The sequence below is a fragment of the Mesocricetus auratus genome, unplaced genomic scaffold (genome assembly GCF_017639785.1).
Source record: "Mesocricetus auratus isolate SY011 unplaced genomic scaffold, BCM_Maur_2.0 Super-Scaffold_100676, whole genome shotgun sequence".
In the NCBI taxonomy this organism is placed as follows: domain Eukaryota; kingdom Metazoa; phylum Chordata; class Mammalia; order Rodentia; family Cricetidae; genus Mesocricetus; species Mesocricetus auratus.
The window spans coordinates 126,236,283-126,253,909 of NW_024429266.1; the positions used below are offsets into that span (position 1 = coordinate 126,236,283).

At 37.0% G+C, this 17,627-nt stretch overlaps 1 protein-coding gene across 2 annotated transcripts in view; it reads left to right on the forward strand.

Moving 5' to 3' along the window:
• Grid2 (glutamate ionotropic receptor delta type subunit 2) overlaps positions 1-17,627 on the forward strand; it is a 1,423,232-nt gene that overhangs the window by 668,562 nt on the left and 737,043 nt on the right. For both annotated transcript variants that reach the window (XM_040738819.1, XM_005076058.4), the window contains exon 4: positions 4,352-4,557. In XM_040738819.1, the coding sequence (XP_040594753.1) occupies positions 4,352-4,557 (206 nt within the window). The remainder of the gene's footprint in view (positions 1-4,351; positions 4,558-17,627) is intronic.

Sequence of the window (17,627 nt, forward strand, 5' to 3'; positions counted from 1 at the left end):
AGAAGGTATATTCTTTTGTGTTTGGATGGAATGTTCTATATATGTCTGTCAAACCCAATTAGGTCATAACCTCTATTAGTTCCTTTGTTTCATTGTTAAGTTTCTGTCTTGTAGTCCTGTCTAGTGGTGACAGTGTGGGGTTGAATTCTTCCACTATTAGTGTGTGAGGTTTAAATGTGGTTTGAGTTTTAGTAATGTTTCTTTTACGAATATGAATGACTTTGCATTTGGGGTATAGATGTTCAGAATCGGTACTTCTTGGTAGATTTTTCCTGTGATGAATATGAAAATGATCTCCTTCATCTCTTTTGATTGATTTCAATTTAAAGTCTAGTTTGTTAGATATTAGGATTCCTACCTCTACTCGTTTCTTGGAGCCATTTGATTGGAAAATCTTTTCCCAACCCTTAACTCTGAGGTAATGTCTGTCTTTGAGGCTGAGGTGTGTTTCTTGTATGCAGCAGAAGGATGGGTTCTGTCTTCGAATCCATTCTATCAGCCTGTATCTTTTTATAGGCGAATTAACACCATTAATATTGAGGGATATTAGTGACCTTTGATTGCTGGTTTTCGTTTGTTTTGGAATGGTTGTTCTTGGTGGAACTGTATGTGGATTTCCACCACTTTTCTCTTTTGGGTATTGTTAAAGTGGGATTATCTATTTCCTATGATTTTCTGGTTCTAGTTAATGCCTTTGGACTGGAGTTTTCCTCCAAGACCTTTGTGTAGGGCTGAGTTAGTGGATACTTATTGTTTAAATCTGTTTTGTTTTCATGGAATATCTTGTTTGTTTTCTCCATCCATAGTGATTGAAAGCTTTGCTGGGTGTATTAGTGTGGGCTGGCATCGATGGTCTCTTAGTGTTGATAGAATATCTATCTAGGACCTTCTGGCTTTCAGAGTTTCCATGGAGAAGTCAGGTGTAATTCTTATAGGTTTGCCTTTATATTTTATTTGACCTTATCCTTAGCTGCTCTAAGGATTCTTTCTTTATTTTGTATACTTAGGGTCTTGATTATTTTGTGGCAAGGGGACTTTTTTTGTGATCCACTCTACTTGGTGTTTTATAAGCTTCTTGTACCTTCATTGGCATGTCTTTCTTTAGGTTGGGAAAATTTTCTTCTATGGTTTTGTTGAATATATTTTCTGTCCCTTTGAGTTGGGTTTCTTCACCTTCTTCTATACCTATTATTCATAGGTTTTTTTCTTTTCACGGTGTCCCTTATTTTCTGGATATTTTGTGTTAGGAATTTGTTGGACTTCAGATTTTCTTTGATTGATGAATCTATTTTTCCTAGTGTGTCTTCAACTTCTGAGATTCTCTCTTCTATCCCTTGTATTCTGTTGGTTATGCTTGCGTCTGTAGTACCTGTCAGTTTCCCCAGTTTTTCGATTTCCAGCATTCCTTCAGACTGTGTTTTTTTTTTCTCCATGCCAGCTTTCAATCCTTAGATTGTTTGAATTGTTTCTTGTAATTTTTGCTTTGTGTTTTCCTCCATTTCTTCCATTTTTTTCTGGAATTTTTTATTTGTTTTTTTCTTCTATCTCTTGCATTTTTTGGTTTGATTTTTCTACCATTTCTTTAAGAGATTTTTCTCACATCCTCTTTGAGGGCCTCTATCATTTTCAAGAAGTTGTTTTTAGGGTTATTCCCTTCTGCTTTGACTGCATTGGGGTGTTCAAGTCTTACTGCTATAGAATCTCTAGACTCTAGTGGTGGCATATTTGTATTTCTGTTGCTGGTGTGTTCTTATATTTCCTTTTCTTCATCAACTCTTCCAGTGGGTGTAGACTCTCTTCCTTTCCTGGTGGGTAGGCGGCCGGGGTTCCCTTTTGGTGGGTGCAAGCAAATCCAATAGTCTCTGCCCTTTGCTCTATGCCCTCTGCCCTGGGTTTGGGTGGAAGTGGAGCAGCTCTCTGCAGGCTCCTGGTCACTAGGTCATCCTTCTGGGGGGAGTCAACCTGGCTGCTGTCCCCAAGCCAGGGGATCCGAGAGAGAGTAAGTGGGAGGAAATTGGTTCTAAGATGGGGACCTGATACTCACCTCTGACCTCTGCACTGAATGTGGGCAGAAGACTTTTTTTTAAATTCTTGGACGTGGTTGTGACTGACAGGAAACTTGCTTTGTATGTCCATAACTCTGATATTATTTACATACCAGTGTCTGCTGTGCTCCACTAGTTTTAACCCTGTTCAGTCCACCAGTCAACTTTGCACTGTTGGAAACTTTTGGACATGGTTGTTCTGTCTTCATCATTCCTACTCCTCTATTTCTTGTTTTCCTGTACCCTCTTTTGTCCTTCTATGCTTATAGCTCAGATTTGCAATGTAGTTAGTACTATAGACTGGAAGGTAAAGTTAATATAGACAGAATTACCACAGAAATGAATATATCACAACTGTGAAGTCATAAAAATGGAATCAATCATAAAAACACAATTTTAAAAATTAATTTGTAACTTTTAAATGCAAATTTTATTATCCATAATTATCACTCAATGTTTGAAGCTATTTAGTTTATGTCATATTATCTTTTCATACTGTTTACATATTATATATTTCACTTGCGAGGCAAATTTTATATGCATGCAATCACACACAATTAGAAATTTTGAGATAAAGTTCACTTGTGTTAAGTCCCTCATTTCTGATACTTAAACAACTATTTTAGCTTCAAAACTTTCATGCAGTCAGCACAAAATAAAAAAATATTATTTGTGTATTAATAAAATTAATTTGTTGATAATTACTTTTTGATACTGTGTTTTATTTCCCTCACTTGAACATGAGATGAACACAGAACTTTTTATTTTACAATTTTTTAGTAATGTCATATTTGAATTCGATGTATGATTTTTTAAATATTATTTATAAATATTTTGAATGTCAGCATACATTTAAAACCTTGGGTGGTAATTTCAAAAATACTTAAAATACGTTTTCGTTTGTTATAAACATGAAACCACTCACCTCCATAGTCCTAAAATAAAATTATCTAATCTACTACTGGACATTCAGATTTAAATATTTAATAATGTATTTGGTTTTATGTAATCACTGAGTAATTATTGAGACCATTAGAAGGAAACATCTCAATATATTCTTTTTATATTATGAATATCAATTTAGTGGCAGCGATAACTATTCTTGAGAAATGTTATCCAACTTCATCTGTCATGAACGACATTATTTCGGTCTTTTAATATGACTTCTAAATTATCCTCTTCCTTCTACTTGATCTAATACACTACCTTAACAGTAATGATAGTAATACATTTTGTGATTATGGATAATGATAAATGAAATGAATGAATTCTGTGGCATAAGAAAGAAATTGGAGGAAAATTAGCAGGTTGTATTTTTGCTTATTTTGAAACACAAAGGCAATTTTATTAGAGCTTGAAAGAAATACTCCAAGGCGGGAAACCTGTAAATCTGAGAATCTGCAGAGAAGAAGCTATGGAATAGCAAAACAGAAAAAACCCATGCCTCAGAGTTCTGTGTGGAGTTGTGCAAACAGCTACATGACAAAAGGGAGGGAAAAAAAGTTCAAAGTACCATAGACAGTATATTAAATACACTTAGGCTCTGTCTAGTAACAAAAAGAAAAAGAGAGAAAGGAAGAAAAATGAAGTCATGTGTCCTGAAGCCAAAAAGGTAGCGAGATGGGACAGAGTCCTGGCAGTCCTGTAGTTACTGTGCCACATACTGGGGTTCTGGGAAGGAACCTATATTATCTCATTAATGGGATAATTATTCCTTTCATCTCTTTCTTAAGGCATTAGGTGAATCTGCCTTCCATAGGGTACTCTCTAAACCATGTGGCCTAACTGAATTATCTTCTGTATAATATTAGATCTCTACTCAGGCCAGAGGTAGATTTCATTCATTTGATCAAAAGGAAGAAGCTTTCCCTTGATGGGCCTCCAATTGTTACTGTAATATTTCTCCCTCTGAAGAGGTAACCTTAAACTCATTTGCCATGGTAGGCTAAACTTGGATGAGAAGGGTAACCCATTTCAGCAATGAAAACCTAGATATTCAATACCAAAGCTATTAGGAGAAGGGATTAATGTCTAGATTGTTCTGTTTATTCCTTTTAATGCTGAAGAAAGTATCTGTGCTTTATTGAAATGAGCCTCTCTTCCAGCCCTCTCCCATGTACCAACTTTTCCCAATATTTAATTAATTTAGAAAGATAAGTAGATAGGAATGAGTCCCTTTAGATTAATCCCTATGCTTTTACATGTAAAGATATTAAGCAAATAAACGAACCTGAGAATTTATGTTTTGTTAAACAAACAGCTCAGAAATGAAGAGTTTTTCTTCTCCTGTGTTGTAATGTTCCTAGATATTCGTGGGATACAGGAATTTTTGGACAAAGTATCCCAGCAGGGAATGGATGTTGCCCTTCAAAAGGTAGAAAACAACATCAACAAGATGATCACCACCCTCTTTGACACCATGAGGATAGAGGAGTTGAATCGCTACAGAGACACCCTTAGGAGAGCCATCCTTGTTATGAATCCTGCCACTGCCAAATCCTTCATAAGTGAGGTAAGTACATACTGTCTTGGGTGGGGTATGGTACACAAGCAAGTGCTTTGGAGTGAACCCCACAGAGGATGTGAAAACTACAGGAAGAGAGAGAGAGGACTGCACAGCTCTCATTAGCACTAATGGAGGAGGCAGAGTGAGTTGTTTGCTCAACTCATTTACCCCATATTGCCCATCTAATTACTAGGAATGTCTGTACTTTTATATTTAGGCACATGGCCAGGACAAGTTTCAGAACTCTTACAGGTTTTCAAAGTGCTGTTGACTTGAATGAATCAAGCAAATTCAGAAATGCATCCACAAGTATGTAGCTAATCATTTTGGGTTGTTTCTGTTTTTACTGCAAGTTAATATTGTATTCCTGAGAAAAGATCTACTAGAATCAGACTCTGATTGCCAAAGCAAAATTATTCCACAAAACACACCACTTTTGCTCTGGGAATCTATACCAAGATGAACAATTAAGACTCTTTTAAACTCTGCAAAGTGATGTCCACACAGTATAATGTGATGCCGTGTCTGTAAATGTTAGTTGTATTTGCGAATGTGGCTAGATGCAATAAAATTTATTAAAAGTACCAGTGAGATTGCAGTGATTCAAATGACCTTTGTGTACACAAAAATGTTTGTGATTGACATGCAAAGATCCTTGCCATGTTTAAACGTTAGTTAAGATTTTAATTACATTTAATGATAGAACTGTTGATTTCATTACATATTTTCACATACTGTTTTTAGCTTTGTGGGATTTAATTGGTGAATTTTCTCCTTCATTTTCTTAGTTTTTTGGTTTTTACGAGACAGGGTTTCTCTGTATTGTTTTGGAGGCTGTTGGTCCACATTTTCTTAGCTTTATTCCATTAACTCTTTAAGCTCATGCGTCCTTTGCTAGTATATAATTTGGTGCCTATTAAGGATTTTGAAACAGAATACAAATCATTCAATACCGGAACTCTTATACCAATTGAATTTTAACATAGATTTGCTATGTGAATCTGAAAGCAAGAGAGAACTTTGACCTTGGGCTTAGCAAATAAGGCATAGACACTGAAGATTAGACTTTTCTGTAACAGAAAACAAATACTCTATTTTATAGTCCACCCTTTGCTTCATATGTTATTCACCTTTTCCATCTGTGACAAAATGTGTGAGAAAAAAAATCTTAGAGCATGAATGTTTTGTTGGTCTCCTGGTTCCAGAGGTGTCAGCCCATGAGGTGTAGGCCTGAGGGAAGTTGACCATCACGGTGGGTAACAAGTGGCCAAGGAAATCTCATCTCATGATGGGAAGCAGGAAGGCCCAGAAATAGGCTTGGGGTAAGGTATATTCTCTAAGAAGATGCCCCTCTGTGACCTTCAAACTGTATAAGAAAATCTGTCAACAGATTGTTACACCAAAATATATTAAAGGTTAACATCAAACATTTCCTCCCGTTAGGCCCCATCTTGAAAATCTTCTTCCACTCGCAAGAATGCCACGAGGAGGGAGAGGGAGCTAGGATCCACATGTGAAGCAAGCTTGTTTCTAATTTAAATTAAAAAAATGCTTCTGAAATAAAAAGAAGAAGTTTCTATCTCACTATTAATCCAATGATGAAGTAGAGCCCACACTGCCTGGTCATTCCCCACCTGAACATTGCATTTAGGACTAAGAATTTGGTAAAGTATTTGATAAAGAGACACTTTACATGGAAACTGCAGCATTTCAAATGTGTAAAGTCTTCTAGAAAATGGAATAATGAATAACAAAGTTGAAATAGCTCTGGTACTTCTATCTGAGATGATCAGAGATTTTATTAACAAGGCATTCTTGATTTGGACTTTATAATATGGGTATGAATTCCCAGGAAGAAATCCTAGGACAGATATTTTAAGTTTATCTGAGTTCCAATATGATCACATTTTATATGAATATTATCTACTATTTTAAGACTTTATTTAGTCATCAAAGAAATAAGAATATGTTGATTTCAATATAGTAAGAGTACAGCCGGGTGGTGATGATGCATGTCTTTAATCCCAGCACTCAGGATGCAGAGGCAGTTTGATCATTTTGAGTTCGAGATCAGCATGGTCTACAAGAGCTAGTTCCAGGACAGGCTACAAAGCCACAGAGAAACCCTGTCTCGAAAAACAAGAAAAAAAGTATAATACAAATTAATATGATAATATCATAATAAATCTCCAAAAGTACCTGGGGAGGCTTGATGACCAGTAAATATTAAAACAATAGTAATGTCTAGAAGTTTTTCCTGTTTTATTGTATACTAGCCTGGCATATAACAAATATTTACACATGCATTCTAAATTTAAAAAGACACAAATTTGAATAAAGACAAGGGGCTTGATTACAGTTAGGCATGTACTAGGAGAAGCCCTGCAAATAATGAGCTGAAAATGGATGGCATGCTCAGGACATGTGCTATTCATATTCCATAAATGGAGAGACACTGGGGACAGTTGATCCCCCTCTGAAGAAGAGGTAAAGACCTCTAAGGCCCTGGAGGATGAAGGATAAGGCCAAATGAGTAAGTCACTTAGTTGCAGATTATCAAAGTTCTAATAGATGGGAATTAGAAATCAGAAATTGTGAGCATTTTTAAACTGGGTCCCAGGAGACAGTGGAGCCATATTTGTTTTGCAGAGGTTCACTATCCAAATATGATTTTCTTCAACACAGGAAATGTACTACCTCACAATCAATGGTCCTAATGAACCAAACCAATGTACTGACAGACTGACTTCATTCTGAGTACTCTTTGCAAAGCTGCCAGCCTTCTGTTTGGGGTAGAAATGTCTGTGTTTTCCTCATGTTCCTTATCATTGTCCCTCTACATATGTGTCCTGACTTTTGTTTGTGAAAGGCAGCAGGTACTTCAAATTAGGGTTCACCCTAATGACCTCATTTTCCATTGATACAACTTAACCCATTAGAGATGCTGTAAATGGATATAACTCAATATGACAGGAGAAATAGGCTTGTATTAGTATGATACAATTAGAAAGTGGTAGGTTTGAGAGTGATACCAAGCAATCTGCCACTAGTGTACTTAACAAAGTTTTCCAGAAAGGGTGTGAGTAAGGCCATCACTGAAGTCCATTAGAAAGACCAAAGCTAAAGCTGTTGGATTTTTCCCTCTTTTGTTTTCTTTTAGTAAGCATAGCCTTAGTGTCTGTTATATCCTAGATATTCTCCTAGATACTAATGAGACTGTGGCCAGGAAGATCTGGACCATTCTTCCACCTTCTGGTCTTGTGCAAGGGAAGAACAAAGAGTGAGCTACAGGCATGGCAGGGCCCGCACCTTTGCATATTGCAACCCTAGGAAATGAGAGCCACTCTCTGTGTTTTTGCAGAGCTACAGTGTGGTTGTGGGAATGTTGACAGAGTGTGTACTAAGCAGTGTCCTGAAGGTATCATGTGGGTTTCATATCAGACAAATGACAGAAGTACATTCAAATCAACAGGACCACCATAAACAAAAAGGAACTTGGGTGTAGGGGCAGGGGATAGAGCAGGGCCTTGAAGAGTCAGGGAAAGAAAATGGACTGGTGTGTGTTGCATATTTACTTGATAGTTGAGTGAAGAAAATGTGTTTCTTAAACTATGTGATGAATATCAGAAATAGAAGATGTTTCATTGTTAATATACATAACAATGTATTTTATACATTGTATACAGTCTTGAGGCAGCAACAGCAAATAGTGGAATGTAGATGGGGTGAATGAAAGTGAATGAAAGAAAACTGACATGGTAAGGGCCCAGAATTTCTGATCCTTAGTAGAGAAGTTATGCAGGACCAGTGACCTACCGTTACTGGCAGGTAGATAGAGTCTGTTCAGACTTAGTTAAAGAAGTTTCTTTGCCCTTGCTGTATTGTTGACAGTTTGTTTTAACACCACTTGTCATTTTTTAATCTTATTTTGATGCCTGTCTTTGACCATAATCCTAAATTTCTGTAATAGTTTAATGCTTTCTTGTATGTTCATAAACACATAACATCTTTGCTCATGATTTTCCTTTGAGAATACTCTGCTATCTCTCATTCCCTTACATTTTTTCATACAAACACCTCCTTTGTGTAGATATTTATCCCATAGTCAATCTGCACAACAGTGAAGCAATGGCAAGAATACAGGCTAACCATTCTCTCCTGAAGTCACTGTGCATTCTAGAACCTGCCTGGTGCTGTTTCTCAGTCAGCTATTCTCAGAGGCTACTGTGCTGGGATTTCTCTTTGCTGGGTTCTAGGATTGTGCTGACTTCTTTGGGGGTAGGCTGCCTAGACCATGTAAATGCTGAATGTATCTAATTCCACTGGAAGTAGGTTTGCATTCAGGGACTATTCAAAAACCGATTTACAGTAGAGAGGGCAGGCTTAGGACTAAGCAAATAAAAAAAAGTTACAATGAAGAACTAACTGCAAAAAGCTAGGGTAGACAAAGATTCAGAGTCTCCACAAGAATCCTGGAAGATGAATAACAATTTGTCAGACCAGCAATGTAGAGCAAATCACAATTCAGACGGTGCAAGCATGTGTGAGACAGGGGTAAGAGATATCATTTGTCTGACAGTTTTCACATTGGAAAATGAGTTCCCTGCCTTCTGCATCTCTCATTTCCATCATCACTGTCAGAAAGAATAACATTTCTGTTTTTTAAGTTTTATTTACTTTTAGAATATTCTATAGATTCATATCATTTAAAATGTTAAATCTCTAAAAGAGATTTTTTATGTCTTTGCTAAAGTTTATGGTACAAAATAAAAACGTATGAATATGCTAACCCCTTTATCTTTGTAAGTTGTTTTATCTCACAACAGAGGATTAAGATATTAAGATCTTATTGAACTTTCTCGCTCAGCCTCTGGCTTTTTTGTTTTCATTAGTTTTTTTCTCTTTGTTGGCTACATACATTCTAGAGTCTTGTCCTTACTTACACTTCTCCAAATCCTGACTGAAAGCTCCCTTCCTCTAGTTCCCTTTTCTTCCTCTGTTCCCATCATTCATTCACCTCTGATATTTTTTAATCCCATGAATTAAGTTTCCCTGTCTCTCTCCTCCATTTGTGGAATATCTTCAAGCATCTTCTTAAAGACAAGAATTGCTAAATAGCATTAATTATTCTTATTTTTGAGAATAAGGATCTGTCTTATTTTTTAAGAATAAGAACTGTCTCTCTTGGTTCTGGAGCAATAGTTGTATAATTAAGAGCACTTGCTGTTCTTACAAAGGACCCAGATTCAGTTCCTAGCACCCACAGTCCTTAACTCCAGTTTCAGGAGGTCTAAATATCCACTTCTGGTTCCTTGGGTATTGGCAACACAGATGGTGCTCATGTGTATATGCAAACAAAACATACACACACACACACATACACACATTCACACACACACACATATATATAGTATATAGAGCATTAATCTTCAAAAACATGTTTAAGTTAAAAATGGATAATTTGGCTCATTATAAAAGGCCATATGAAATGCCCTATAATTCAGAGCACCTTCATTGGCTCACTATACTCTGGTGTCCCATATCACAGATTAAACAGATGAGAGGTTTTCTTTTTTCTGGAGATATTGCCAAGGGTTTGCATGTGTGAACTGCTTTGTTTTCGCTGGAATTACACCATTGTTAGTGGTTCTACTTCACTCCCAGAAAGTTCACTTGTGGCATGCATTAAAAGAGTTTGTACATGTGAGTGTAGTTGCCCACAGAGGGCAGATGTGTATGATCCCTGGAAACTGTAGTTGCAGGTGGTTGTGAGTCACCTGGCATGGATGTATGAATTTGAACTTGGGTTCTTTGCAGGAGTGATATGTGTTTTTAACCTGTGAGCCTCTTCTCCAGACCTATAACACTTGGTATTGTTGTTCTTTGGGTTACTTAGTTTAAAGGAGATAAGCCTATTTTGTTGCTTTTTTATTTTTTAATAAAAGGGTAAATGTCACTTTCAGGGACTTTTGGGAATAGCAGTGTATACACTTGATCTTTCCTAATCATTGACTATGCATTTACAAATTTGCCTACTCCCAAGAATTTATTTGTAAATCCAAAATCAATACCAGAGTTACAGACATTGTCTTTCCAACAGCCCCTGTTCCTAGCTAAGGTCAATCAAAGTCACTTCGCTAATAACCTTTCCACTCTGAAACTCTAAATAAGCATCCAATCAACTGTCTACTGAGTGCTTTATGAATTTTGTGTGTGTGTGTGTGCACATGTACATGTGTGTATGAGTGCATGTGTATGTGATCATATGTATATGTGCATGTGTGTGTGTCTGTTTGTCTGTGTGTCTGTGTGCATGTGTGTGTGTGTGTTTCCAAGTCAAGTGCTGAGGTGCTGACTAGTGCCGCTAAACTCAACAGAGCATTGCAATTCTCTCTACAAGAGAACATCTGGGTTCAGGCTTGAGTTAAGGTACTGTTTTCCATGAGTTCAGTGTTAACAAATTTGCAATATATAATAATAGATAAAATGACTTCACATGGACATGTGTAGACTCAGAGTTTATGGGAATGAAGTCTCATGTTCCCATTATAAGCAATAATACTAACCAAGAGTCAGTGTTCCAATGTTGTTACAAGGATGCATAGACAGGAGTGACTGGAGTCTTCTGTACTCTCATTTCTTTCCCAGTATGCACTGCTTCTTATTCTTTCCTTGGCTGGTGTGTGTACGTCTAGCACACGCACAGAGTGCCTTGCACAGCCCCTGCTCCTTCTGGTAGTGTGTAGTCCACTGCTTCAGCCTCCAAATTCTCCAGCAGCACCATTTCACGTTTTTGTCATGTACTTCAAACATTTTCCTGATGGCCTCTTTGCCCTCTCCAGGATGCTGTCTTACATACCTCTCCAGTCTGTACTGTCATTTTTTTCTATTTTTTACTTAAATTAGAAGCAAGCTTTTTTACATGTCAGGTGCTGAGTATTTGTAAAAATGACTTAGCACACGATGGATAGAAAGGCAAATGCTGCTAGAAGGGGTTGGGTGGATTGGGATAATAAGAAAGGTGGAGGACGGAAAGGTTATGACTAGGGCAGAATACTAGCCAAGCTCAGTAAGCACCTAAGACTGGGAGAGGCAACTGAGTGATGCTCTACTCTTGGAGAACAGCAAAGTTTCCAGCTCCATTGTTGCTATTGTGGTAGAAGCAGGCATGGGAAGGTAAATGAGTGTTCAAGAGAAATCCTAACTTAAAAATATTTTTAAATGAGTTTTAGAAAAGAAATTGCTCACTTACCATTGTCATTTAATTGCTATGAGAAAAAAATAGGCATATGAATTGAGTTTGGTGCCTTGACTTTTTTTCTGTCCCTGGAGCAAGTGTGTCATTGAGTTAATCAAAGTTCCTTTGAAGTCTTAGACACTTAATACATTAAATGTCTGCAGTCAGTGCTCCACCTCTCATTCAGGAGCATCAAAGCTTTTACAAAGATTGCAGTTATGTACAGCTGAGCAAATTCACCTACTGTGGCTTCCTAACAAAGCGTTGTCTGGGTGTGCCAGAAAGAGTCCTTGAAATGAGTGTGTTGGGCCTAGAGCAGTCCTGTGGCTTGATTTAGGTATGGGCTGGGATGATGCTTTCAAGATCAAAGCTTTAATCTTGTCACTGGTTACTTTGTGAGATAAAATCTTGCTGGAAAGGACAAGCATTGCATCCATAAAGTAAGATGTTTTTGACCAAAGATCATTTATTTTCCAGTTTCATTAGAAATATCAAAACACTAGTATGAAAGTCCATACCTATAACCCCAGTATTGAGGAGACTGAGGAGGAAGAATGGCTATGTGTTTTATCTAAACTTACATTGTAGAGTTGAGGTCATCCTGGAACAATTTAGTGATATCTCATCTAAATAATTCAGTACTTTAGAAGCATGAAAATTTATTATGTATGTGACAATGGATATCATTTCCACTTGGGATTTTTCTTTGTCAGAATTTCAGATATAGTCCTTGCTGTATCAGAAAGTTCTTTTATTCCACAATAAGAATAATGTCACTTATTCCTTAAACCTACTTTATAAAATAGTTTTCATTTTATTGTATTGTATCTAAGTCATGGAAGAATTTTGATTTATCAAATAATAAAAATGAATAGTTCTTTCTTCAAACATGTAAGCACCTTTCTAGAAATAGGCCTCAGGGAAGGTTAAGAAACAAATGAAGGTAATTCATCTGATAGATGTAGAAAGATCTCTAGTCATCAAAAGTCTCCACTCAGATTTCAAGGATAGTTATTTAAATATAGTTTAAAGAATTCAATTTTTTCCACAAAGAGATTATTTGGAGACATCAAATTAAAGTTTAAATGATAAATTCATTATAACCATGTTTTAAAGGAGCATTTGATAACAATTTTATCAAAAGATAGCCATAGAAGGAAAGTATAATATATGTTATTAAACTTAAACTGTGCATTTTCTAAATGACATATGTGTAATATAGTGCAGCATAAATTGTAAGTTTTAACACAGCAGGTTCCCATATGACCAGCACTCTTAAAATATGTTCATCATGAAAAGTGTTTTGTAAGAGTGTGATTTATCTCCAACTAGCATTTAATTCTGTAAAAGAGCATTTAATGTGAAAACTAATATGTGATATTTGAATATGTCATCTGGGACATGCCATCTGATGGTTAGTATGCCTAAGATTTTTAGCATTAAATGAGTGAAGAAGGTAAAAGGATTAATCATATATATTTAGGTATTTATAACTATTCATAAGTAAGAAATGAGTCAACTGTAAATGGTGTGAAGTAGTTGTCAGACTATGAGATGACAGTCAAAACATTTTCCTTCTATTATGTGCACTGTTTTGGGCTTTATGTTTGTATACTTCATAGTCACCATACACCTATTCAGCAAATTCAGTGTTTAGACCCTTTTTACAGATAAGAAATCTGAATCAAACATACATTGTGAGGCTACATTTCCTTCAGCAATTAATAGCCAAAGCATACGTATATTTGCAGTTTGTTTTGTTTGGGAGCTTGGGGATTATTTTATACTGTGCTTATGCAAAAAGTTCACATCACTAAGTCCTCATAAATGATTTCATAGGCATTCCATTTCCCTCTTTTGTCATAAGTAGCTATCTTGGATGTACTATGAATGAGAAGCAATGCAATAGAGTATTAATGATCTAGAGGCGTCAAGCTCAGTTGATACATGTTTATTTAGCATTCAGCAAGTCTTGAGACTGACCTCCAACAGAGCATAGGGTTAGGGGTGGTGGTGCACTTTGTTAATGCCATTAGGGAGGAGCCTGGGTCAGGAGGATCAAAACATGCAGGGTTACCTGTGCTTTCTAACAAGACACTTTCTCAAGATAGCTATCACCCTCACCAAAAAAGTGAAACTGTGAAATAATGGAAGGATTAACTATGATGATTATTAATATATTTTTTTCATGGTAGTGACATTTTAGCATAGGTAGAAACAAAATGTTGGGACCAGCAGGTATTATATATTATGCCCTAAAGTAATGTGGGAGTGAAAGATTTTAGAATTACCAGTGACTCATTAGATAATACTTCATTGTTGGCATGACAAGATCACTATATATGTTGAACATGAACTTGCAGAACAAAAGAATACTGCTGCTATTCCTTGAATTAAGAGATTCAATGTACCAGTCACTTTCACCCTAGCCTTACAAAGGAAACAGAGGGCAAGCTCGTGGGTATTGGAGCTAAATAAGCAGCAGGACTTGAAGCCCAGAGCACTTGGGGTCCATGAAGAGATATGGGCCACATCCCTCTTTAAACTTTCCTGTCAAGTCAAGGAGTACTTGGAAACAATTTACAACTTGGTCAACCCACTTGACCCTAGCTCTGTGCAGTGCATAAAAAGGCATCACAAACTTTAGGCAGAAATTCAATTTCAAAAAAGATACTGACTTTGATAATTAGAACCTAAGGTTTACATTTCTGTAACTACTTCTGGTGTAAACCTCAGGATGATCCTAAATTATCCAGATGCTTCAATCATTACTGTTTTTCTCAAGATAAAGTGCTGGGCTTAAAAGCAATATGAACCTACAAGATTAGTCCACTAACTAGCAGGCCAGCCTGCTTTAGGTATTGATTTGTATTGGGAAAAGAAAGGGCGTGAGAATAGGGGACAGAAGTAGAGAAGAGGAAAGCAGAGAGAGGGGAAGGCAGGAGAGGGAAAGAGAGGAGAAGTAAGGGGAAAGAAGAGGTGACAAGATGGGAGCAAAGGGGTAAAGAGAAGACAGGGTGGGAATGGAGCAAGCAGACAAACTTAAGAAAACCACAACTTGATATTAATTTAAATGATGACTAATCGTGACAACATAAATAAATTTTCTTTCATATAGTGTATAAGTAGCTAAGAAATCTGGCAATTAGTGTACCATTGCTTTTCAAAGGGTACGTAATTGCATTGCCTGGCCTATCTGCTGAGGCAGATTCATTGCTGAGATAATAACAAAAGAGCCATTGCCTGGTGATATGCACTAGTTGAAGGTTTAGAACACTGGTTTTCTAAACTGCAGGATCCCTATAGCTTTTCTAAACTTACATCTCCTTTCACCTTTCTAAAAGCGTTCTGGCATTGAAATGTAGGCAATAGCTAGTTTCTTCAAATGGGTGTTACAGTGTGTTATTGTCAATAACATTTCCAACTCTCTTCTCAGCATAGGAAAGCATGACCACAACCCAACCACACTTCCAGGCATTTTCATCAGCATCGGACCCTTAGCTAACTAAAGAGCAGTGATTCATATTAACTAAAGTCTCATGTAAAATGAAATAAAGGGAATGGAGTCTTCAGGCCAAGATCCCATCCAGTTAAGCTTCTATCTGGTGAAAAGGAATTAAAAAACAGCTTAGGTTCAGGTGTGGTGATACATGCTTTTAATACCAGTACTTAGGAGACAGAGGAATGCAGATGTCTGAGTTCAAGGACAGCCTGGTCAACAGAACAAGGTATAGGTCAGCCAAACTTAGGCAGTAAACGAAACGATGAAAACCAGAAAGCTGTTGAAGATGCAATGGAACAAAGGGGGGCTTGTTCAGGCCGAGAAAGCAGTAGAACTTGGTAACTTCAGCCACATGGTTCTGGCTTTAGAGTTAAGATTAGAAGAAAAGGGTCATGGAATCTCCCTCTATGGCTAAGGAAACCTTCTGAGTCAAGGTGTGTGCCACCTAACTTTGTCAGAGTTTCTATTGCTGTGAAGAGAAAATAGGTCCATAGCAACTCATGTAGATGATAACATTTAAATTTGTGTGTCTTACAGTTTCAGATGTTTATTCCATTATGATAGTGGTAGATGGCGGCATGCAGACAGAAGAAGTTAAGAGTCCATCTTGATTCTCAGTCAACAGGGAGTGAATTGTGACACTGGGTGTAGCTTGAGCATAGAAGACCTCAAACACACTCCCACAGTGACACACTTTCCCCCCAAGAAAGCCATATCAACTCGAATAAAGCCACTTTTTCTAATGCCACTACTCCCTATGAGCTTATGGGGGACAGTTTCATTAAAACTACTACAAAGACTGAGAGACACCATTGCAAGAAGCTGAGATGGTGATGCCTTGAATGCCTCTGAGACTCTAAGATCTTGGAGATCTCAGAGTTGTGGGATAGCTGCAGGTGAGAGCAGCTAAGAGGGAATGGAACCAGGCCAATGGATAAAAGTGTGTTGCGGTCAACAAAGATAAAAGGATTTGAATATCTGGATAGTGCTTTGACATTAGACATAGGAGTTAAGAGTTTGGATTATTCTCTGTTGGTCTTTGGTCTAGTATTTCCTCACTATGCTCCCTTTCCTGTCTTTTAGAATGGAAATATATATCCTGTGCCATTATACCATTATATGTTGAAAGTATGTGGTCTGTATTTTGATTTTGGTTTTACAGGGAATTAGACTTAAGAGATTGCATGAATCTCAGAAGAGACTTTGAACTTTGAACTTTTAAACAGGGTCGAAACTGTTATAGACTATGGGGACTTTTAAGTTGGACTGAATTTAATTCTGCATTATGTTACAGACACAAGCCTGTGGGACCAGGGAATGGAATGTGGTGCTTTGAATAGGAATGGCTGCCATAGACCTGTTTGATATTCAACCCATAGGGAGTGGAACTATTAGGATATGTGACCTTGTTGAAGTAGGTATGACCTTGTTGAAGGAAGTATGGCACTGTGAGGGCAGGTTTTGAGGTATCATATGCTCAAGCTATAACCAGCATAGTACACTGTCTCCTTATGCTGCTTACAGATCAAGATGTAGAACTCTCAGCACTTTTTCCAACACCATGTCTACCTACATGCTACCATGCTTCTTGTCATGACTATAATGAACTAAATTTCAGAAACTGTAAGCCAGGTCCAATTAAATGTTTTCCTTTATAAGAAGTCCTGTGGTCATGCTGTCTCTTCACAACAATAGAAACCTAAACTAAGACACCCATATCCAATTACATCATTTATCAACTTCCTTCACATTGATTTCAGTTGTTAATTGGTAAAATCTTTCAAATCTATTATTTCTTTAAAAGGACTAAAAGTAAGAAATTCTCTTTTGAAATAACCTCATATTTTACACTGAATCTCTTAGCTTTTCCCATGCTTCTAAATGAGTATTCTATGAAAAGATTAAATTAAGCAACATCTGAAAGTATCCAGTCTAATCTTACATGCTGTGTTATTAAGGGAAATTAAGATACCTGGTAAATACATGGATTGTATTTATTTATATTATTGTTTTAATTATCCCTGTGAGGAACTGGTTGTGTTCAAAGTTGTCGAAAGTCATGCCCCCACTTATGTCATAAGGTGGAAGGCCACATCAAATTTGAGTACACCATTTTATACAGTCCACAGTGAGGCAGAAATATGAGCCAACCACTCTCATCTATGAAAAGATAAATCGTTGACTTGTAGCTTTTCCTACATATAAGGTGACTGACACAAGAGGGAATTCTGGAGACACCAGCTATGGTTTAAATGGAAATGGCTATGACTAGTATGTCATCATAGTGTTATATGGGGATTCTGATTCCAGGCATAAATTTATACATGCTCACTTCAT